This window comes from Pristis pectinata, chromosome 12 (genome assembly GCF_009764475.1).
Source record: "Pristis pectinata isolate sPriPec2 chromosome 12, sPriPec2.1.pri, whole genome shotgun sequence".
NCBI classification, from domain to species: domain Eukaryota; kingdom Metazoa; phylum Chordata; class Chondrichthyes; order Rhinopristiformes; family Pristidae; genus Pristis; species Pristis pectinata.
In genome coordinates, this window is record NC_067416.1 from 7,507,214 (window position 1) to 7,532,203 (window position 24,990).

At 37.0% G+C, this 24,990-nt stretch overlaps 1 protein-coding gene across 1 annotated transcript in view; it reads right to left on the reverse strand.

Annotated features, from left to right (window-relative positions):
• Positions 1-1,521: 1,521 nt before the first annotated feature.
• sufu (suppressor of fused homolog (Drosophila)) overlaps positions 1,522-24,990 on the reverse strand; it is an 81,071-nt gene continuing 57,602 nt past the window's right edge. Inside the window, exons 9-13 of the mRNA XM_052027700.1 lie at positions 20,173-20,217; positions 14,312-14,446; positions 12,123-12,261; positions 7,062-7,130; positions 1,522-4,275 (exon numbers count right to left, since the gene is read on the reverse strand). Coding sequence (XP_051883660.1) covers positions 4,186-4,275; positions 7,062-7,130; positions 12,123-12,261; positions 14,312-14,446; positions 20,173-20,217 — 478 coding nt within the window. The 3' untranslated portion in view covers positions 1,522-4,185. The remainder of the gene's footprint in view (positions 4,276-7,061; positions 7,131-12,122; positions 12,262-14,311; positions 14,447-20,172; positions 20,218-24,990) is intronic.

The window sequence follows — 24,990 nt, forward strand, 5'->3', positions numbered from 1 at the left end:
GGATGCTGCTTTCAGAAAAATAAATGAACACAGTTACAGGTTAAAATTTGTGAAGTATGTTAATAGAATCTGAAAAACCTTGACCAGCATAGAAGCAGCCACAGATCAGAAGGATGAGGGGAAGTAGGCACTGAAAGAACTTTGGAAGAGTTGAGACTAGGATGAAAACAACAAAGGTTCCAAGGAGAGGAGGAATTAAAGGATGAACAAGGTGGTTATAGTATGGCTGGCCGCTGATTTCAAAAATGCAATAATCAAGTTAAAGGGATTAACTTTGATTCCTTGTAAGTCTTTAACTCACAACACTAAAAGATTTTTTGAACCAATGCAGAGTTAAAACTGTTGAAAAGGGTTGAAAACATTTTAATTACTATGAAACAAAAATCAAACCACTACTTAAAATTCCAAAAATCCACTATATTCAAAAATCCTGATGTTTTGGCATCTGGCTCACCAGGTGACATTTCCCACATTCCCTTACAATTTAATGGGCGCCCTAGTTCCCACCTTCCCAGTTCCGCACTCGTGACTCACCAGGGCCCCATTTCCCATGCTCACTTTTTCAACTGACCAGGATCTCTTTCCCCACACTCCCATTAAACTTAAATTCCTGGGTTAACTGGGAAATTTATAATCAAAAATCTCATTTTATCTTAAAAAATGAATTAAGAATGTATCAGGGCACAGTATAACACCAAAATTTCAAGTGTGCTAGATAATCAAAAATTTTACTGTATTTAAATTTGAAGTGAACATCTTTAAGAAGGTGAAGATTTGTCAACAGCACCAATACTTAGTTCTATATAGCTATTGAAGGAAAGTTTGATTTTATTTTCAACTAGGTTGCAAGCTCAGCACCATTCAAGTGAGGCAAACTATAGCGGTATGCAACTGAAGTTATAACTGGCAAAGGACAGTTACTTGGTACCAGCACGAGGTGAAAAGTGAAGATACCGACTTCTAAGCTTTGCAAGTATTATTGAATATTGAGATTTACTAGCCTGAGTAACACCACCCGAACGTAGATAATAGATTTGGTCATGTATTTCTCCAGAGAGTGATTTCAGAGGGAAATTTATTATAAACTGCACAAGAGAAAAGCCTAAGGACAGTTTTCTTGACACTGGTATATACTGAGTTAGCAAGAAAGGAATTTTTTATGCTTCAGAGCAAGAAGAAAGGAAATACAAAGCCAAATTAAGAGTTATTTTCCAATAGTGGTGTAAATACCAACTCTGCAGATAAAATATAAACTTCTAGAACATAGAACATTACAGCACAGTACAGGCCCTTCAGCCCACAATGTTGTGCCAACATTTTATCCCGCTCTAAGATCTATCTAACCCTTCCCTCCCACATAGCCCCCTATTTTTCTATCATTCATGTGTCTATCTAAGAGTCTCTTAAATGTCTCCTTGAGTTCAACATGGTAAATGTTCAGGAAGTGAGAACTGTGTGGAATGTAGTTACGTAGAATAAACCTTTATTTTCAGATAAATGGATCATTGTACAGACAAAAACAAATTAAACAGCTTGAATTATCAAGTAAATTACTTTAATGCACAGATTACTGATGGAATAGTTTAGTGACAAAAAAATATTACAAAAGTGCAAGCCAAGCTGCAACACACACAAGGTAGAAAAAATTTACATTAGACAACTACAATAAAAACATTATAAAACACTTCTGCTAGTAATCTTCATTTTAAAAATAGTATCTAAAAACCATGGATTACACTGCTGTTCTGCAGGGGGTCTTCAATTAAATCTGTAGTGTCAAGAATTTATGCAAAACAAAACACTGCACACGAGAGATGAACTACAAAAATGTTCACCTAGAATGCCAATTGCAAGCTACTATTGTAGTGAATTGAAGTCTTGTACTTTTAACTAGCCTACTATGACAAGTGGCTTCGACCACTTCTGTGGCAGAATCGAGTCAGGCTTTATCCATTAATGTCAGCAAACTCATGTTAAATACAAGTCTAATTTTTTTTTAAAACCACCTGGATGACACTGGTGACAAAATTAATTACAATTATTAATTTTTAGTTACTAACATGAAACAATCATATTTGAACCCAGGTGGCATTACGGGACTTTGCATCATAAACCTAATCTCAAAAAGGCTGCATAGAAAGGATCGTTGTGGAGTAAATCAGTTCCAGGAATGGAGCATGATATTCTCTTCAACTTCATGGCAGCTCCAAGTTATTTTGTTCAGGACAGCTGTTAAAAATGATGCTCAAACAATGGTCATCAGATACAGGATCAACCTGTACATATAGGCTTTTGTCATAAAAGGTGATCCAAGGCAACATCCTCTTTAAATGATTACATTAAATAATGATTGAAACATTAATTTCCATTTACACTTGTGACCCAACAATTATCCCGACGATCAATCATTTCAGGTATGTGTTTCATTCAAGTTAAAAGCAGAATAGAGTATTTGTCGAAGAGCTTGGTAAGTAAAAGAAATGGCTGCTAAATCAAAAGTTTTCGCACATCATAATGACCAAGCTCCTGACTCAGCCTTTCAACCATGTACAAGGGACAACGAGTGTGATGGAACAGACTGCATTTGCCTGGATGAGTGTAACTCTAAAAACACTCAAAAACCTTAAGACAGTCCAGGATAAACCAAACTGATTAATAGGTCAACCCATCCACCACCTTAAACATTCACTCCCTCCATCACTAGTCGCTGTGTGTACCACCTGCAAGATGCAAGTCTTCAGCAACTTCTACATTTGGAAGGAAAATGGGAACAACTTTCACCGCTCCTCCCAACCCCAAGTTCATTTTACCATATCCTAACTGGGAGAGCTATCTCCATTCCTGCAACTTTGTTGGTTCAAAGTCTTGGACTTCCCTTCCTAAAACTTCAGAAGCAGCTCCACCGTAAGGACTGCAGTAATTGGCTGATCACAGCCATCTCAAGGGCAGTTAAGAATCAGTAATAAATGTTGACCTTACCAGCAATACCCCCAATCTGTGGATTAGTAATAAAAATATTGCAAGACATCTCATCCTTTGTCCATACAACTCCCAATTATTTCAGAAAGTGAAATTTTGCTAATGCAAAGCTTTTATAAATAATTAGTTAGTCCTCAGCTAGAGTGGCATTCAAGTCTGCACACTAGACTTTTGGAAGAACATCAAGAACCGAGGGGAGCTGATGAAAAATGCTAGAAGAAAACCACAGATGAGGGACATCGGCTCTGAAGGAAGACCAGAGAAACCGGGCTTAAGAAAAAAAACTAAGGGGAGAATTAATGGAGGTGTTCAAAAATTACAATGGGTTCCCAGGAGGAGGAGGGAGAGTAGTTAGAGAACATAGGATTAAGGTAACCATCCAAAGAATCATGAGGTTAGAAGAATTTATTTAATGCGGTTTCATATGATCTGGAATGCATTAATGAAAGGTGAAAATACTGTTGATTTGTAATGGCACCCTTCTGTATGATTAGAGACTATGATACAATGGTGTGGGGAGAATGAAAAAACCCATCAAAAATTGAACTGCTAATAATTAATCTTTACAAATCTACCATTCCATGCATTAAAATGTGTCTAAACAGATGATTATAAAGTTGATTTATCACAAAATGAAAGGAAAAAGTTAAACAGCAAGTGTCTGAACATCTCCTGTTTCACCCAGTCACTCCAACTTCCCATCATATTTCCCACCCCGCCCAACCCTCTACTTTGATTTTAAAAATATCAGTCTTGTGATGAAAAGATTGTAATAAAATTGTACAAAAGTAATAAATTTGAAAATAAAACAAGTCACCTGCTGCGGAACACAATTTTGGCATGATCCACACATCAACGGGACAAGTACAACTTTAGGTAAGCCGTACTTGTTCAGCACTTAAGTCATCAGAGATAAGATAGGCACAACAAGCTATAAAAATACTATGTGCAACTGATTTTCTTGCTCCCCTCCCACACTAGTCTTCAATATAATAGGTATGGTGAGCTAAAGTACACAAGTCTCCAGTTTAATTGGAATAGATTTAACATTAGTGTGACTTTTTAATACAGCTTTAAACTACAATGACTAGGTAGCCATCCTTTATATAACTATTATGTACTGCAAAATTATTTTTGCAAGTTTAGAAGTGGAACATAAAGGCAAGGTACTTTTACATAGATAACATTTAGTCTTGGTATTCTCAGCTACTGGAGAGGACTGTCAAATGCCGATTCAGGTAAAATTGTGATTTTCAGTTTTTTCTCTGGCCAGCTGTACTCCTTTGGCAGTTTCACCTGAAAAAATTAAACATATTCAGAGGTCAAAGTAAAACTGGAAATGGCATCAATATCAAATTAAATAAAATTACATAAGCATCAGTAGAGCCACAAGAGATTCTACCGGTGCTGGAATCTGGAGCAACACACAAAATGCTGGAGGAACTCAGCAGGTCAGGCAGCATCTATGGAGGGAAATAAACAGTCAACATTTCAGAACGAGACCCTTCATCAGGACTGGAAAGGAAGAGGGCAGATGCCAGAATGAGGTCAGGGGAGGGGGAGGAGTACATGCAGGCAGGTGATAGGTGAGTCCAGGTGAGGGGGGGGGGGGGGGGAGGTAGGTGGGTGGGGGAGGGGGGGGGAAGGTAGGTGGGTGGGGGAGGGGGGGGGGAAGGTAGGTGGGTGGGGGAGGGGGGGGAAGATGTAAGAAGCTGAGAGGTGATGGGTAGAAGAGGCAAAGGGCTGGAGGAGGAGAAATCCAGTAGGAGGGGGCAGTGGACCTTGGAATAACGGGAAGGAGGTGGGGAATAGATTGGGCAGGTCAAGTGGGTGGGGAAGAAGAAAGGGTGGAGGGAACCACAGGAGTGAGGGAAGACAAGGGGGGCAGGCAAAAAAAGGGAAAGGGGAGGAGTTACTAGAAGTTTTCCCTTTTGCCCCCCCCTTGTCTTCCCTCATTCCTGTGGCCCCCTCCACCCTTCCTTTCCCCTCCGCCCCGCCCTCATGACCTGCCCATCTATTCCCCACCCCCTTCCCTCTATTCCATGGCCCACCACCCTCTCCTACCGGATTCCTCCTTCTCCAGCCCTTTGCCTCTTCTACCCATCACCTCTCAGCTTCTTACATCTCCCCCCCTCTTACTTATCACCTGAACTTACCTACCACCTGCCTGTATGAATTCCTTCCCCTCCCCCAACCTCCTTATTCTGGCTTCTGCCCTCTTCCTTTCCAGTCCTGATGAAGGGTCTCGACCCGAAACATCGACTGTTTATTCCCCTCCATAGATGCTGCCTGACCTGCTGAGTTCCTCCAGCATTTCGTGTGTATAGCAACAGTAGAGCCATTGGAATAGAAGATGGCCCGTTCTTTATTGACCTTCTAATGCATAAATAAGCCCTAAATTTAGAAGGAAGAGATATTCTGTGAACTGCTAATCAGAATTTGGCGGCTGCTTTGTGATGTTCTGCCTGTTTCACAGAAACAGCACCATCCCCTTAACGACCCTGTGACTTCAACAGTTACTGTACTTGCATGATAATTACCCATTTAATTTGCATAGATTGAGCAATCTAATAGCATAAGTACACTTTCAAGAACGTAATAACTGGTCAACTTCTGCTATCAAGCTCATCCCTCAAGGAGCGTGGACTTACATTTCGTCATACAGTGAATTGTTGTTGGTTTTCAAAGTGGCACATTTTAAAATTCAATTTCTTTTTGCTTGCATTTCCTTCATTTATTTTTTGTCTCTATCCAATCTTTCCTTCTCTACATCTCTCTTTCAATACCCAATTCATTTTGAAACCAACTACTCTAATTCACCTTTTTCAGTCTTGTGTATAGACCCAAATCCTTAAACTGGTTAAGCAGACACTATTTGTCTTGTTCATCAAGGTCACTGAAGCATTTGTTGTGCTATTATTAGCTTGCACTTCCAGCAGCTTTACAAGCAAAATATTTTTTGAGATGCAGGAATAAATTTGATAATGGAACAGACTGAGATGTCATACACCAACATGCTCACTAATTTAAATCTAGAACTGATGGATAAAAAAAACATTTTGCATATCTTGCAAAAATACAACAGAGAATCAATCTTACCTTTCAGAGTCAATAGTGCAATTTTTAAAGATTTCTTTCCCCACTACAACTTAAAAAGCCAGAAAACAGTGGCATTACCATAAAACTTTAAGCAATTAATGCCTTATGGTAAATATTACAATTATAATAATGGATGGAAGTGCAGCTTAATGGACCATTCTATTATTCCTGGCACTCAAGTTTACAATAAGTATTCCCAACTTACATATATATCAGGGTTAAAGATCCTTCCCTGCTTCACCAACTCAATACAAGCCCCAGAAGCACATAGGTTAAAAAAAAATTGCTCAAATTTGATTACTGAAACCTTTCGACTGAACTTATCGGTTAATACTGGTGCTATACTACTGGGTCATTCCCCACCAAGAGAACAGACTGCAATTTTATCCCACAATATTGAAACAATTTGAATAGATTCTAAAGATGAAAGGCCAGTGCTTAACGTACTGCAGCATATAAATTCTCCAAAGTACCATCTATTAAAACTGCTTTTAAACAGCAAGGACAAAGGAGGAAATTCTACATTTGCTTAAATGCAGACAAACATGACTCTTTTCAAAATTCTTTAGATTAAAAATTTTTTTTACTACTGCTATGTTTTATTTATAGTAGAAAACAATACCAATTTCAACTATGAAACTGCAGTTAAGGAAGAAAATTTTCTTAAAGATTTATGAAATGTTCAAGACTGTTTACTTGCTTTTAGTGCTAATGTTGACTGACAGTGGTACAAGAGAAAGCAAAGCACAAGTAGTTAAAAGGGGGTTCAATTGCACTCACTATACAAACAATATTCCAGTACAATAAATACTTTGAATAACCAAATGAAACAATGTCTATTAATATGAATCTGAGTGCCATCCATCACACAATCTCTATGGTATAAACTGGGACTCCGAAGAATACATATACATGTCCCCCTTCACACATGCACATAAACCGAGTTTCCCTGAATCCCTGTTGACTTGTTCGTGAAATCTTACTTCTTCTGGAGAGGCCAAGTCTTCCAAATCCTCTAACATCCTTTCCACAAATTCTTCATTCAGCAGAATCTGAAAATGGTTACAATAAGTTGAGGTGCACAGATAGTTTCTTCCATATGACTCATTGTATAATTGCATTCTGAGCAAACTACTGGGACACAGCTCAGTAATATTTTCACTAAAATAGGTAATGTCACACCAAAATTGAGAATTTTTCCACAGTTTTTACAATTAAGTCATTATGAATATCCATGAAGCTTGAAAACTGCCTCAAGAACACTAGTGACAAGGAATCCCTTTAGATTCATCCTATAAAATGGCATTGATTCTCAGTACTAAAGCCCTAAGTAGCTATTTCAAAAACTGATTTTTCAACCAAGCCTAGAATGCAAAGCCTAGCACTTTCAGTTCTTGGAAACTTCGGCATTTCATGAACAAACATACACATTTTAACTGAAAACAATTCAAGGACTTTCCAGCTTAACGAAAGCATTTACAGAACTTGCGATATTTTATTTTCCCAGTATTCTCATTTCTCTAATACCCACAGTAAAATTTCTGAAGTACGTACTTGCCAAATTATTCGAAAACATTGGGAAAACAAAATCAGTGAACATTTCCAGAACAAACTAGTTATCTAAATCTGATACTGCAATCTACCCACACAGCTCTGCAAAAGATTCTCATTTTGAAATCCCTTCCCACAGTCCTCCTGCATGAATTTTATTCAATAAGCATTAAACAGCATTAAAGGAAATACACAATAGTTAGTCTAAAACACATAGTGCTGAGGTGTTCAAAGTCTACTGCTAGGATTCTTTCCCCATAACCTTCTTGGTAACAAAGTATAATTGCATAGCAAAATTCCAAATCCCTCAATCCATATTAGTAATAGATTACTTCTTTCCTTTATATCCAGATACCTCATTAACACTTACAATCAATACCTTTGATGTGACGTGTTTTTGTTATATGCTTTGGCCTAAATTCCACTAGTATAATTTAGCACTTAGCTAAATTTAGCTCTCTCGCAATTTTCCTTCTTGTTATTTTGTTCAATTTAGGACTGTATGAAGAGAATGCAACAGGTATGGTAACAGCTAAAACTGGGCAGTATTCATCACCGAGTTAAATATTTGACATTCTATACATAAACTAACCAATATATTCTTGTGAACAGCATTGTAAATTGAGGTTCTAGCTATTCCAAATGAAATCAATACTCCAGTAGATATAGTAGCAAAAATGCAAATACATCATATGAAAAATGGCCAATTTATAATTATTAATACAAGCATTGGTGCACATGTTGCACCTTCCAAACTACTTTATACACCTGCAATAGGATAACAAATCATTCACGGGAACTAAATGTTCTGCCCAACAAGAAAAATGACATTTCTTTACATTAGCTACTTAAGCAGAAATGTGACATTAGTTGTTGTAAAATCTGGGTCATCAGTTATTTTGTCTTCACAATGACAAACTAAAAACCTGTTTTAGTCACAGTTGGGAGAACAGACATGCACAAAGAAACAGTTTATTCTAAGTAGAGGGGCAGTATAATCTATATGATACTGTTCTAAGACAGTGCAAAAGCACAGTTAGAGTAATGCATAGTCACAAATCCTTGATGATGGCAAGGCAAGTTGAAAATGTTAAGTAAATGTACGTAATATTTAGAATACAAAAACAAGGAAGTCATGCTTAGTGTTTACAGAAATCACCGATGAAGTCTCAACTCAGTATCGAGTATAATACCAAGCATGACATGAAAGGTACAAAGCCCAGGAAAGGAATGAAAAGATTAAACAGGATGAAACCAGAGTGAGGGAGCCTGGTTTTGTGGAAAGATGGTTAAAAACTAGGATCATTAATCTTTAAAGCAGAAAAAGTGGAGTGCTTTTCAAAAGTCAGCTTTTCAAAATCTAAGGATTTTGGTACAGCAATTAGGGAGAAACTTTCTCCTCCAGCAACTTAATTGGCTTATGATAATCCAAAGTGAACAATTGAGAAATTTCTACATTTTGAGATGCCATTGTTTCAAATAAAGTATAGTGGAAGCATATTCTACTGCAGTTTTTAAAAAGAGCATCCATAAACAGAGAACTAATTTGCAGTTTTAGACAAAAAAAGCTGGTGCTTGCAACAAAATTAGATCCTTCTTTTAAAGGGCCAGTACATATGGAAAAGCTCAAATGGTCATGTTCAGTACTGCAAGATGCAGCTAAACATAACTTAAAGCACCCACTTCCAACAATAGGTGGAAATCTCTTATTAGTTGCTTTGGATGAGAGAAGATGAGCATAACCAGCCAAGATACTTGCATCAGTTTAGCTTTAGCAGTCAGAGATGAATGAAATTCACCTTAAAAAAGTACAATTCACCGAATGCCTCTGATGAAACCCCTGAACATTTAAAAACTTATGGCAGCACTGACAAGCTTCAATTTAGTTTTCATTTCTCTTAAGCCATGCATTGCTCCCAACTAAAGGACTTTACACAAGAAAATTTCTACCAGGTATTTAATTTGTTCTTGCACCAACCTTGAGGATATGCATACAATTTCTCCTCAGCCAAATCTCTCAACATTTCCCCTCTCTTTGCTCAAGCACTGCATTTTACTACCTATAAGTTATGTTCCCTTTGCTTTATGAATGATTTTGTGATTAAAACATACCTCGTTCTAGAAACCTGCTTGTAAACACAAGGTCAGTGCTTTTTTAAGCAGCAACACAATGTTTCTGGGAAGGTGGTAGAAACAGATTCAATAATAATTTTCAAAACAGAGTGGCATTATGTAGTTGAAAAGGCTGAATATTCATGAAATTGGCTCATTTAAAGAATCCATCAACCAGGAGCCACCGGTGATCCCCTGTATCAACCAAGTCCTCCCTGGAGTTAAAAGACAGAGGGAAACTTGAAAGATTTAATTTAAAATTGGGTGGAAAAGGGGAATAACACTTCAATTTACCTGCAGAGATCCCAAAACTCATGGACTAACCCTCCCATTCTTTGCACATGTCCCCTGAAGCAGCAGTGGATGCTGTTTCTCCTGGGTGGGGGGTTAGGGAAGTGCACAAATATATATTTTAATCAAATGCCATCTCTGTGCTTGCGTAATGTGTGATCAGATTGCAAATTAAAGAAAGAGGAAAGGATAAATTAGTGAAGGACTTCAGGGTTAATATAAATGATCACTAAAATCCTAGGATGATACAGAAAGTAATTAGAAAGGTTAACAGTATGTTGTTTTTTATATACCTGATGCGCTAGATAACAATGGAAGAGAAGTTATGCGAGAGCTACACAGAGCCTAGCCTTGATTTGGTAGATGTGACAAAACAACAAGTTGCAAAAGAGGATTTAAGAGAATGTTGCCAGGGTTACAGAACTATAGTTAGAGAGACTGGGGCTGTTTACTTTGGAACAAAGGAGAGTGAAGGGAGATTTAACTGACGTCTATAAACTTGAGAGGACCAGACGGGGTGAACAGGAAGGACCTACTTCCCTTAGTAGGAAGGTTAATAAGTAGCCAACAAAGATTTAAGTCATTTGATCCAAATAATAGAGAGGAGTTGAAGAATTCTCCCCTTTCCCCAAGGAGTATTGGAGGTCTGAAATTCCACCTGGAACCACAGTGGTAAAAACCCTCATCAGGTATAAATTTTCATTTTAGCTGCCAGAGATGCATCGGTAATAATGAAAATATTTTTTAAAAATGGTTAAGATAGTTACATGCCTTCAGAGACGACGTGACTATGGAAAACAACTCACTCCACGAGAAAAGGTACCCGGCAAAAGTCAAATACACAAACTACTGCATGACAAGTGGATAAAGGCAATTCGATAGCACTAAGTCAGAAGGTTTCAGATTTGAGGAACATAGGCTGATTGCAGTTGAGTGGTGTATCCAGAACTTACAATGGAATCAAAGAATAAACAGAGGAGAGGTGGGAGAGTCAGCAATGGAGAATGCAATCAGCAACTCCTCTGAAAGCATTCAGTGAGACTGCTGGTGAATCCTACTAAATGACCACTGGACTGGACTGGACTGGTGGAGATGGATTTGGACAAGAACAGAATTGGGTTTGCAAAGCCTTTAACAAAAGTCAAAATGCAAAAAACTGCAGATGCTGGGAATCTGAATTAAAACCAGAAAGTGCCAGGAATTCTGAGCAGTGAGGCAACATCTGTGAAAAGAGAAACAGAATTAATGTTTCATCTCAACTGCCTTTCCACAGAGTAGAGGATTAGTTTACCAACGGTCATTATCTAGACCCTCAGGAGGTCAGGCACTGGTATTAATAAAACCAATCCTCAGCATGTTACTGTTGAGTTGCCATATTACATCAATTATCTTCAATAAAACTAAAACTATTAAAAAAATTATTTTAAATGTAAATATTTAGATTTTAAAATGAGGACAAAAGAGAAAAATAAACAGAAAGTTGGATATAGAAGTAGGGCAAGTGCATGGTTGAACAAGAATGCTTAACAAAAGCTCAAGCAGTTAAGGCACATTGGTTTGGATTTCATAGGGTAATCCCCAGAAATTTAGTAGCTGCCATCGTCAACTGGCAAAACATCAGGATTTCCGTGCATATATGAAGGCAGAAATCCTGGTCACATGATGAGCACTAATTAGTGTCATGTAATGTTTGTCAAGTGAAAAACAACTTTTCCAAACACAACAGAAGATTATGAAAAATAACCCGTCAATTCCATTTTCTTTGCTAAAACACACTTATATTAATTGAGCAGTTTTATGTTACTGCAGGTGAAAGGGTAACAGAGAAATACAAGATTAGATTTTAAAAGAAAAAAATCACTCTAAAAAGCTTCAAGATGATTTTTTAAATTTTAAGATTCTTAATATGAATATTTTAAACTAATATACTTAGCCAGACAGGAAGAAGAACATGGTCAGTTAAATATGGATAATTAGTTAACTTCACAAGAGGAAAGCAAATTATTTTGTACCACTTGCATGGTAATAACTGGTGTGACACTTGCCCATAGTGAGTAAAGTGAAGACACGGCAATAAAGTAGATGCCCACCTGTAGCCATGGACCATGAGCTGCATATGGGTGTTCCTCTGTGGCAAATGCCCCTTCAACTCCAGTAGAAACAAATGTGATTGCGGTATCTCCTGTGATGCTTTTGTAAGTAAAGTGCCTTCCATGTAACAATCTACCTCTAAAATAAAAACAAGCAAATTTCTTCAACATCATAGACTTGTACTTACTTTCACATACACAGGTTTCTTAGGTTCAAATGAATTCTGGGAACCAGCATAATACATTGACTTGTTTTCACTAGGACTGGAAAAGAGACCCCTGCATGCAGTCTAGTGCTGTGGATGAGCTGTCAGACCACGGGAGCCGATGACATGTACTTTGGCACATATACTTATCATTGGGTCAACTTTTACAATGAAAGGCCTTGAAAACCTTTTGGGGGGAAAAATACCTTCCACCTCCAAAGCCAAATGAGCACTTGAAGTTATCCAAGGAATAAAATAAATTAATTTTTCCCTTTCTGTGGGGACGGGAGCGGGTGCAAGAGCAAAACATTACATTTTGACTTTAAAATATAACAAAAAGAGGAAGAACTGGATAACATGAAGTGTTTAATTTTAAATACAACTGTGTTTGTAAAGATATGATGACTGTAGTTTTATTACAATCTAGTACTTTGTGCACCACAGTGCAGAAGCTGAAAAGGAACAGAGAACAGTTTACCCAATTCTACCAGGAGCTAAAACATTGTGAATCTTTTCTGGATCAAACTGTAGTTTTTTTTAAAATAAGAATTTTCAGATCGGATGGAATTCAACAACTCAAAGCCAAGCAGTACATTTCAGCAAAGAATGTACATATATTAAAATTCAATCCTAATTTTGGGAAAAATACAATTGCTTGACTCAGTGGAGATTCTGAAGAACATTCATGGATTGTGGAATTATGAATGTCAAGTATTCTCCAAACCCCATTGACTTTCACTGAGGAAGACAATGCCACACAGCAGCCAAGGACAAATGCAACTTTCAACAGCTATTAAAATGGTGGAGAAACTAATTTCGTTCTTCACAGTTCTTCTAATAACGAAGTGAAATCTGCACCAAAGCTTATACTTACTGTTTTGCTTATGTCCAATTACCTTAAATGTCCCCTTGTCCTTCTCTCCGAATTTCATTATCTGCTGCTTTCTAAAATAGAAGGCCATTTGGCCCACCAAGCCAAGGCCAGCTCTCATAGCATTTCCATAGTCCCATTCCCCTACTGCCTATTCCCTAGGACATGCCCATCATCTCCTCCCAACTCTCCTGCTACCTGCCAACATGAGGAGTACTTTGCAGTAGCTGATTAACCTACCAGAATATCTTTGGGATATGGAAGGACACCTTGAGGAAACCCAGGTGCTCGAGGGGAGAATGTACAAACTCCACACAGACAACACCCAAGGTCAGGATCAAAGCTGGGTTGCTGGAGCTAGGGAACAGCAGCACTAACTGCTGCACCACTGTGCTGCCTGATAGAAACAAAATGGTTTCTAGTGATCATAGGACAATTGCATTAAAAACGTTTTATAACCATTTTTTACAACTGTCATTAATATCCCAAAATAGTAGTAGCATCTTCTGATCTATTATGTAAAGGTAATTGCTAAGATTAATTCAAAGCCTTTACTATTGCTTCAATGAAAGCAGAAAGTATGCTAGAGTGGTTATTATGAAATAGCATATTAGTCTAATTACTGTCCTGCAAATTAAAATTTAAGAAGTGCAAATGCTGGAAGTGCACAACCATTGAATTAGCAGCAAAGAAAGAGTGGCTGTGTGTTGGGAGCTCAGAGTAAGGATCGTATAGCTGATAATTAATCCCTGAAGGATGTTTTATTTCCAGTAGGTTTTATTCCCCGGATGTCCTGTAAACATTTTCTTTTAATATTGTTGAACTGTCCCATGTGACATCTCACCTGGGTGGAAATAATATTGAAAAATCTTTGAAAAGTTGTGGTGTAAACAGTTATTAGAGTGGTTTTCCTCCAAATTTCCCAGCCTATACTGAAGTACCTAATCTTCACCTCAAAGCCCAAAAGCAAGTACTAACACCTTGTCAAACTTGATACAATCATGAATGTATGGCTTTCCTCTGATCCTTACTAGTTCAAATAAATGTTTATAGTGCTACAAGGAAGGCTTTCTGGATTTCATTTCTTTCAGCAAAACTTAGTAACTGTTCACCTCAGTGACAACGGAATAAGAGTTCCTGATTCCTGGTTGAATTTAAGGTGTACACTCTCCAGCTGCCTGGTGCGGATCAATTCATGAGGAACAATAGCAGCAGAACTTTCACTCTCCAAACTATCTTTCCTAGTCCTAGAAAACAGAACAAGGAGACAAATTAAAATTCATTTCTGATAGTTTACTAAGGAAATATTAAAAATTAATTTTAATCTAATAAAAATCTAAATCTTGAAATGAGGCAATCATATTTCAGACGTCGAGATCCTGGCGTGAATGGCACTGACTAGGTAAAAAATTTATCAGGAGTTTGTAGACTGTTGCGCGAAGAATATCACCTCCAAATAAATTCTGACCAGCAATTATTCACTCAGGGCAACTAAATTTCCCCCATCTGTCTGGAAATGTACATATTACCAAGTGATAAATACGCGACTCTCACGGCTTTCCCATTTATTTTATTTTTAAATAAATTGTATGATAACTAAATTATGCTGAACCAAATCTTAAATTTCCAGCTCAAGAATCACTTAATACCTCAGTTTTCAAAGACAGTCCAGAGTCATAAACAGCATTTAACATAATGGAAAACTGGATTATGAGCACTTATGCACAACTCCACAATGAAAGTTAACACAGAAACGTGCTTCAGGTTATTTGCTTGAAGCATCAAATGTTCACTACCATATAGCTGAATCTGATTAAATTTTGAGAGGGCATAAGGAAGCAAATAATGTTCACAGAACTCAACACCTGACCTAAATTGAGTAAAAGACAACAACAGTAAAACAAACAGAATGAAGATTATTGCACTAAGGCATTAGCCATTCCATTATTCTTCATGAACGATTAATGTCATTTTGAAAGAATGTAAACAAAATAACCTATTGTAAGCACCATGGTTAATGCAGGGAGCACAATAAAATAACAATAAATTAGCCTTCACAAATTATTTTTTCATAACGCAATTGTAAGACATTTCAGACTTCTCATTGCTCCATTCAAAAGTAGTTTGTCACAAAATGTCATCTAAACTGCACCATCTTCCCATTTAAACTTCTTTTCAGAACTATTGTTTACCTCCTGAAAGTACCACTTCATCTGATCTCTTTCCCAAATTATTACTTTTGTGCCTTTGAAAGATGGTGTCGTTTGGCTGGTTGACCAAGGGAAAGATTGTAACCAAACCCACTTCTATTTCCAACATTCATTTCCAGCAGATCCAAATGGGTCTTCATCAGGACCAGCACCCTTGTCTGGACTTCAATCACTCCAACCTGGTCAAGTATGCTTTGGGTGGTACCACCACAATTCTGTAATTTACTCTTTTATATAGTAAATTGTCATAAGACTCTTCAAGTAGACATCAAAGATGGGCAGAAAGGATATAGGTGTTCGTGTGTTGAAATGGGGTTACATTAGGAGGAGGTGTTGCCTCATGGCTCCAGGGACCAGAGTTTGATCCCAGGTTTGGGTGCTATCTGTATGTAATTTGGATATTCTTCCTATGATTACGTGGACTTCCTTGGGATTCTCCAGTTTCCTCTCACATCCCAAAGGTATGCTAATATTATAAATTACCATAGTGTAGGTAGGTGTCAAAAGAATCAAAAAAAGAGAGAATTGGTTGCGTGGCCATAGTGAAATAAGACGAGGGGGAAACGGGACTGATGGGATTGCTCTGCTAGGAGCCAGCATAGACTCGATGAGCCAAATGGCCGCCTTCTGTGATGTAACCAAAAAATATTTTTAGATACTTAACGAGTAGCTGCAGAGTTGAATTTTAAGGACACTTCCAAGATGGAGGCAAATGCAGCAGATTTCAGCATGCAGATGATTTAGTGAATCCAACCCTGTGAAGACATTAGTTGTGTATGCTCTACAGTAATTACAAATCAGAGGACATAAGCACACAATACATTACAACTGAGAGTAGAAAATATAGGGTTGAAAGATGGCAAAGCAGGAACAGACAATTCAGGCTTGGAAGGATTTTGAAAATTGATTTAAGGTACTGAAACAAGTACATTGAGATACTGGAGATCAAAAATGATTTGAGCAGAAAGGACATGACCAGAAATGCCTAAATGAATCTGCCTTCTTTCAAAAAAAAGGAGAAGCTTAGGAAAACAGTCAGGGTCATTATGGAAAATGTATTTTGAGAGATCACTCAAATACATAAGAGAGTTAGTATAAGCGATGCACAGTTAGGAGTGAAGGTCAAAGTTTCTTGTCATGGATTTAGATGTGTTAGCTAGAATAAAGGTCAGGGTCAAGAGGACAATGTTTATTCATCATCAGCTCGCACCTCTCTGGGAGGGGGCAGAAAATTAATCTAAAATATGTTGAGCTTCATTAGCTAATGTTACAGCAACACAACCTAATGAGAAGGATCTGCAAAGTGAAGATAAAAAGACATTAAACACTACACCATAGCTGATTCTGATAAGTTCACTAACAAATAGAAAAAGAATTATGAAAGCTTTTAATATGCTGCCAATCTGAATTAAAACATCCTACATCTGTGGCATGTTAAATATATCTCATCTTTAAGTGAGCTGTGGGAGAAGTAAGTAGGTGGGTCACAGAATTTGTTTCCATGGTGTCCCAAAAAAATTAACATGGTAAATGAGTGAAAATTTGATTTACATATTAAAACTGTATTGTAAATAACTACTTCTAAATAAAAGTGGCAAAAAAAACTGATAACAGCCATGATCCACCACAACTTAATTCCATACATTAAAATCAACACCATTTAAAGCACAAAATTTCAATGAATCCTATTTTCTCTAGCCGCACATATCCTAATATTCAAAGACAATTTCTCAAAACATATCTGAACTGTGACTGCTCATTACTTTTGGGTTTTAGTCACTCACATCCTTAATTTTAGAAAGCAATTTTCTGATTATTTTAGATCTACTTAACACTGAGTACATCAAAATCTCTTTCACATCAAGAAATTTCAGCCAACTACTAATTCTAATACGGGTCTTATGGATGGCACAGAATTATGAAGCTTTTCAGTGACTAAAAATGTGCAAAATTGAAGAGGAATAAAGAAAAGGGAGTGCTTCGTTGCAGGTGGAAGGGGAAGATTAAACTAACATCTTTGGTATATTTATAATGGAGATATACCACACATTGTCGTAATAGTCCATGAATCCATACTGAAGGTTTCTCATGCAGTGATACAAAATAACAGCGGTGCTGTTGCATACATGGGAGAAAATGAGACAATCAATAGCTGTAAACTGGAACTGCTCTCAGCAAAATACTTATAATGAGAAAAATACAGTTATGCCAAATCTTTATAAAAACCTGGGTTAGGTCTCAGTTAGAGCATTTTCTAGAATGGTACAAGGGATGAATTATTGGGAAAGGCTAGACTTTTGCAACTTGGAGCAGAGGTTAAGAGAATGTTGGATAGGTGACCCAAAGTCTATGCTACAAAACATTTTTCTGGATACAAATTGTTGAGATTTCTTACGTTCTGTCTGAATGGATAATGGCAACAAATTTAAAAAAGGAAACTGGGGAATTAGATGAATACTTGAAGGATTTAATTTTCAACTCTACGAACAGAGGGCAGAGTGATGGGACTAGTTGGATAATTCTACCAAAAAGGCAACACATGCATCTCCTATGATGTCTCAGTCAGTGATTCTTTTAGTTTTAGTTCTGTGCTTTAAATAGTCAAGACTACTGCCAAGAATGTTCATCTTTCCTCCGATTCCACGTAATCCGTGGCACTCTTTAAATGCGACCAAGAAGTGTTGCAAATTACCCGATATTAAGGATGAGTCATTACATGATATTGTAATACAATAACCCTGATCAGAAGTACAAATGATGCATTCATCTTCTTAAATGAGGCAAGCATTATTTAATTGCAACATTCCCATTGCTGCAATGCCTATAAAGCCTAATGAAACTAGGCAAAAAAAAGGTATTTCCTCATATGATCCCAGTGAAAATTACAAATGGAAGTATACAGTGGCCCCTTTAAACGCTCACAAATTAAAACAAACTTGAAATTTGAAAGTACTATAAAAGAACTCAAACCTACCCTTATACACAGACGTAACAGTAGACTCTTAATTATAGAGGGTAATGCAGGTGAGTGCCTTCTCAGATAATGCAAATGAATCTAGAAAACACAACAGCAGCAGCCCTCTTAACCGTCCAGCACCACCTCCATCTTTTGCATCAAGTCTTCAGTGCTGTGGCTATGCTACAGATCTACCCAAAGACCTTGCACCTGGATAAGCTTGATCAGATGCACTCTTACCAACTCTGCTTCAAGGTTTCAGCCTCCTCCTCAAGTATCTGTGCTAAGTCCATGACTAAGTCCACAACTGGGAGCAGAAAACACTGGCAGTGCCAGGCCTCCCTCTGCTTTACTAATGCAAATCTTGCTTAGAGGTGGCCAATGATCTCAATGGTTTTCAGGAGCATGTCTGATGCTGCAGAGAACAGCATCTTTCTTTCTCAATCTTTTTATTAATTTTCAAATTAGTACAAATTAATATATAACATTAATAATTATACATATGGAGCAAAGAGATCAGGATAACAATAACAGTTAATATATATATAATCACAAGGAGTAAAAAAAGTAACCTAGACCTCCCGCTCTCTTATTGAACATAATACAAAGGGAAAATTGAAAAGAGATTTAATTATGAGAAAAGAACACCCAAATCAAAAAAATATTAATAATAAACCAAAAACTTCAAAAAACTGAACTGATAGTTCTTCAATTAAAAAAAATATTATTATGTTGTTAACTCCGCTCCTCTGTATTCAAGGGTTATTGAAAGGGATCTGAAAAAGGTCAGAGCATCTTTCTTTTATCCCCACTGACTAATGGGCTGGTTGGTGTCTTCCCATGTTCCCAGTGCAAAAGGAGCTCCTGTCTCACATGAAATTCGAGACCGAGAACAAGCTTCACAGCCATATACAAAGGGCTCAACCTGATGTCATCCCCGACAGCAATCAACATCTGCAAACCACCCTTGGTGTCATCCAAGCCCAACGTCGCATCCAGAGAAGGCAATCACTAAACTCAGCATGGTTGCCAACTGCAAAGCCTGCCAAATTGGGCCTGGAAGCACAGGCCTTTGTCTTGCCTCTCACACAGGTAACCCACAAAATGGTAAATCAGCTGCTGGATAAATCAAAAGCTAACTGTGATTAGGCAGTCACAACATCTGTTTTATTCATCACAACTATAATTTTTTAAAAAAATCTCTGGCCCAGGTTAATTATTCCTAGCTTTCCATTACAATAAGCTGAAGCAAACATTATGCCCAACATGGCCTCTTCCTAACCTGAATAAGCAGCCATACCTCAAATATTAGTAGAACAGCTGAAAGTATTCCTGCGACTTTTATTGTGCATCAATAAAAGCCAATTCATACTACTAATAAGAAGATGGCATTTACAAAACTCTTACAAACTATGCAACATTAACTTTAGGCAATGTAGTTTTACAAACAGAACCAATGAAGCATTGACCAAATTCAATTCTGACTTGTCAAATGCAGTACTGTACAATGGTATAGAATGGAAAACTTCCCATTATTTCTAATTCAACTCTGCATGCAATAATTAAAATACAAAAATATCACACATTTGACACTACATGATATTTTAAAAATGTAATTTTTTTTTACATTAACTTCGTAAAATTTGTAACATGAATGTACACATAACCTGTAAAGAAAAAAACTCTAATTCTCAGCTTAGTGGTCTTTTTAGCTAGGTAGAAATGCAAGAGACAGGAAGTAATAATCTGAGCTTCACAAACCCAGAGAGACTGGGAAAGGGCAAGACAAACTGCATTATATTCTTACCTTTCAGTCTGCTTGCTCTGGAAATGGCCCACTGATTGCACTAGTCTATGGAAAAATTATGGGTAGATTTGTACCAAAAATAATCACAATGACCATATTTTAAAAACAAAACTATTTAGATTTACAAATAGGATTAATCTTTGACCCAAAATCTTTCTGATCTGTTATTTTCAAAGGTTGAAACATTTTTTATTTCTTTAAATCATTTGAAGTTAGATAAATTCTAGAAAAGGATAAAATATGCTTCATGGAGTGCAATATTATATGTAATGTTGGAAGTTTACGTAATGGTGAACTCCAAAGTAATGTTAGCATATATAATGCAATACATGCCTTAAACTTAGAAAATGAGAATCTATATTTAAACAATTATGAACAATTCATGGGAGAAGTTCTCATTTTGTTGAGCTCATTACTATCAAAAAGCTTTTAAGTAAAATGGGAACAGATATCTTTAGATTTTACAACAGTGACACCTCTGTCACATAAATTTCTTTATGCATTTTAAAAAACAAATATTTAGTGTCATAAACTCTCTTCCAATGGACTACATTCACAAGTAATATTACCTAAACCGCACATATGACATCCCCATCCTTTCAACATTCTGCATAGTTTGATGATTCTTTTAATAATTCAATATTAAAATGAGATGTGTTAAGGGAGAAATTGTGAGAAGTTACAGGTAACCAAGATGCATCATTATCTTAAACTGTGACACTGCCCATTTGTCAATAAGTATGTGACATAATAGCATTTTCATGTTTGATGATAATATCTCATTCAAACAATGCAGTCAGCCTCTAATAGTACAGGCGACCCCCACCTTACAGAATTCACAAGTTACCATGCAAAAATGTGAGATTCTGAATAAAGTTCGCTCACTGAACTTGTGGGGAAAAAAGTAACTAAAAATTTCTTTAATTATTCCCCCCCCCCCACCACGATTCGAGATTCTTGACACTGGTGCAGATGACACGGCTTTGCATTATGGAAAATCTTGACACAGACTGTTTTCTAGGAATGCAACCACTCCATAACATGAGGGTCGTCTATTATGGCATGAGACAGCAACTGAGGCAACTCTCTTATTCATTTTGGTGCAAGAAGCCAACTAAACCTAAGTTACAGAATGCTACATTTTATAGTAATAGTCTGGCATGAAGCCAAAAGAATAGAATATAAAACAATGAAGAGGAAAACAACCGGTATTACATTCACAGAGACACTGGATTCCCTTTTAAAAAATATTAGCTTAAACGCATAGGAAAATAAAACTTTGTTAATTTTTGATGGGCATATTTTGAGAGAAAGGTTTCAAGAAAGCTAGACGTTTATTGAGAAATTACAACATGGAAACAGGTCTCAATTCAACCAAATTGTGTGGATGTTTATCTTCCATAAATTGTAAACCAAGTCCTATGAGGCTGCTCTGTTCCCAAATTTCTTTACTTTCTTCCGTCAAAGAGATACCTAACATTCTTGATGTGCATCACATCTATTCTCAGTTCTACCATGGGCACACAAACACTAATGGTAGTGTAGCAGTTAGCGTAACACTATTACAGCACCAGCGACCCAGGTTCAATTCCAGCCACCGTCTGTAAGGAGTTTGTACATTCTCCCCGTGTCTGCATGGGTTTCCTCTGGGTGCTCGGGTTTCCTCCCACATTCCAAAGACGTACGGGTTAGGAAGCTGTGGACGTGCTATGTTGGCGCCGGAAGCGTGGCGACACTTGCGGGCTGCCCCCAGAACACTCCACGCAAAAGATGCATTTCACTGTGTTTCGATGTACATGTGACTAATAAAGCCATCTTATCTTGAGTCCAATAGTACAGGTTCAATAATATAAGGGACACAATGATTTCTCTGTATTTATACAGCAGCTTTAATGTAGGAAACTGTTCCAAGGTCATAAATTAGACCAATGAGTTATAGGGCTGGGGAGAATGGAGAAGTGACTAAAGGCTCGGTCAAAAGTAAGTTTTAAGGAGTGTCTTGGAGGAAGAAAGAGTTTTGAAAAGGCTTAAATGGGGAATTCTGGAGCTTGGGGTATACAGAGCTGATAACAGGGTAGTAAAGGTGGAAGAATGAGCTATGAAAGACATACAACAAAAACGTTGGAATGCAGCAATCTTGGAGGGTTGGAAGTTACAGTGATAGAATAGGACGAGAATGAATTTGAACAAGTACAAGAATTCAGCATATAGATTTCTTGTACAGTAGGAACTAATGCAGGATAAATGGTAAATGGGAATTCTCACAAGTTAGGAGAAAGACAGGGTTTTGGATGGGTGTAACTTTATAGAAGGAGAAGAAATGCCAGAAAGGAGAGCATTGGAATAACTAAGTCTAGAGATAAAAAAGAAGGCACAATAAGAGTCTTAACAGCTGATTGAATGAAGTTAAAAGGAGACAAGTAGCAGTGGAAATGGGTGGTGTCTTAAGCTCAGTGCGGTATCTAATGAACAGATTCATTCAGCTAAAATCATTGACCAGGGAAGGTAATGGAATCAGTGGAATGACAATGATCTTTTTCCATTCATTTATTCTTGAGCATTGCCCATCTCAACTTGGTCTTGTACAGTTGTCACTTCAAAATCAAAAGATAATTACATTGATCTAGAACAGGAGTCAAAAAAAGACTAGACCAGTAAGGATGGGTGGTTTCTTTACATTATTTAGCCACATAATGTTCTACAATAAACTGCTTTTTATTTACAGATTTTAAGTGAATCAAGATTTTAAAATTTTGAAATGCCCTAGTGGGATCTGAAACTATGGCTTGAATGTCACTCTGGTAACATGACCACACTATTACACTCATGCGAATCTAAGACTAATGGTTCTGGTCTTCTCAGTGTAAAATGTAGCAAAATGCAAACCTCTATTCTTGGCACATTTTGATACTGAAAATTATTTTAAAATTTAGTTAATCTATTGTACTATTACAAACCAATTACAGAATACTGCTGTTACAGTTTATGTGCAGTGGCAGATATTCTTAATTGGTGTACCACGGGAGTTTCTTGTACTAAATAAATATATTTGAAAGAGTTCATATAATTTAATTTAAAAACAAAGCTGAAGGCTTGGCCAACAATTTGAAGTTTATCTTGAGTCCTTTTAATATGGAATATTATCAACAGTGATTAAAATGTACATCTTTAATCAGAACACATCTTTTGAATTTCACTTCAGTAGGAAGGGCAGAATTGCTTAATAATTAATGCAAACTTAAAAGGAAAAAGAAAGTGTCCTCCAATTGTCACTTTAGGCCCATTTGTGATTAATACTCTTCTCCCTGGATCAGGGACACTAGCCTTTTCTAATCTATGAATTCTGTCATGAGTTCCTGAGACAAGATGACTTGTCTGCTAAGCAAGAAACTCCAGCAGATCATGAATGTGGGAGCTACTAACCTATAAGGTATGAACAAAGGTTACTCTGCACCCAAATGTGAAAATTTAATATGGCAATTTACATGTAACTGAACAGCATCTTCCAAGAGGCATATGTATATATTTTTGGAAAGTAAAATCAACGGTTAAGTCAATACTACAAGTAATCATTCTCCAAATGCTTCACCGAACTCATGCAAGCATTTTTCTTTTAAAAAACTTAAAATTGAACCTTGAAAGCTTTATATAAACATGAACGAATATTAAAGGGTTATATAAAGAATTATATAAGCTTATATAAAGAATTAAATTTGATCACTTCATTGAAAAAAAGTTTTAACCTTTATGGAGAAGATCCAATTTTGCTGGCAAACATTGTTACAATATTAGTTTTACTAGCTAATTTTAACTTCATTCAGCTAAACTACTGCAAGCTAGCAACATTATCTTTACTTTCAAGCTTCAAAAAATACTCAAGCAGATGCAAATTAGACATCACTTCAAGCCATGACAAGTTTAGATTAGCTAACTTTTGCATTTTACAGAAACATTTTGTTTCAAAATAAGTGTAATAACTTACCCAAGACCACACCCATTCATCATTAAGCCAACATTCTTTCCATACTTACTAATACTGCAAAACAGTTTCTCCTCCAAGGACACATTAAATATTTTAAAGCACATGTCCTTGATAGCTCAACAGTTCCACATACCTGATTAGTGTACAAGGGCATTAGGCGCCATAGCAGACTTGCTTATTACATCTGGCCAAACTAACGTGATAAATGCCATTTTTCTTGGATATTTATATGGTTGTAGTATAAACTTAACTGGTCATCCCAAATTATTTATCACCCTTCCCATTATCGTACTTTTGATGATTTTGGAGATTCAACATTAGTCCCTGTGGTATGCCATCTCTTCCTCAAACGTAAATACATTAATGCAAAGTATTTGCACATGATGCTCATTCCCTTTTTCCATTTATAACAATATTTGTCTGCTTAAAGGACCCTCCCACTGATCCTACTCATCCCTTTTTCTTTCAGACGTATTTCTGTATTAATTTTGATATACCTTGAAAGTTTCATTTTATTCCTCGAGGTTGTTACCTTTTGATGCTTATCATCTCCCTCCCACTCACCAGGACCTGCACAGTTTTTGCCTTTTTGTTACTATTTATAGTAGTTGTGTTGTTCCTTGTGAACTTCTGGAGTTCTTCAACTGTTCTCATCGCGGTTTTTTTCTTTGACAAGTTATTGCCCCTTAGGAGCTAGTTTTGTATCACATATCTTTTTAAAACACCTTGTGTATTGATCTACTATTGCTTTGCCGTGTTTGCCAAGGATGGTCACCCTCCCATCACATAGAAGTAGGCCTCACCCAAACCCATAATCTTTGCAGGTGATTTGCATT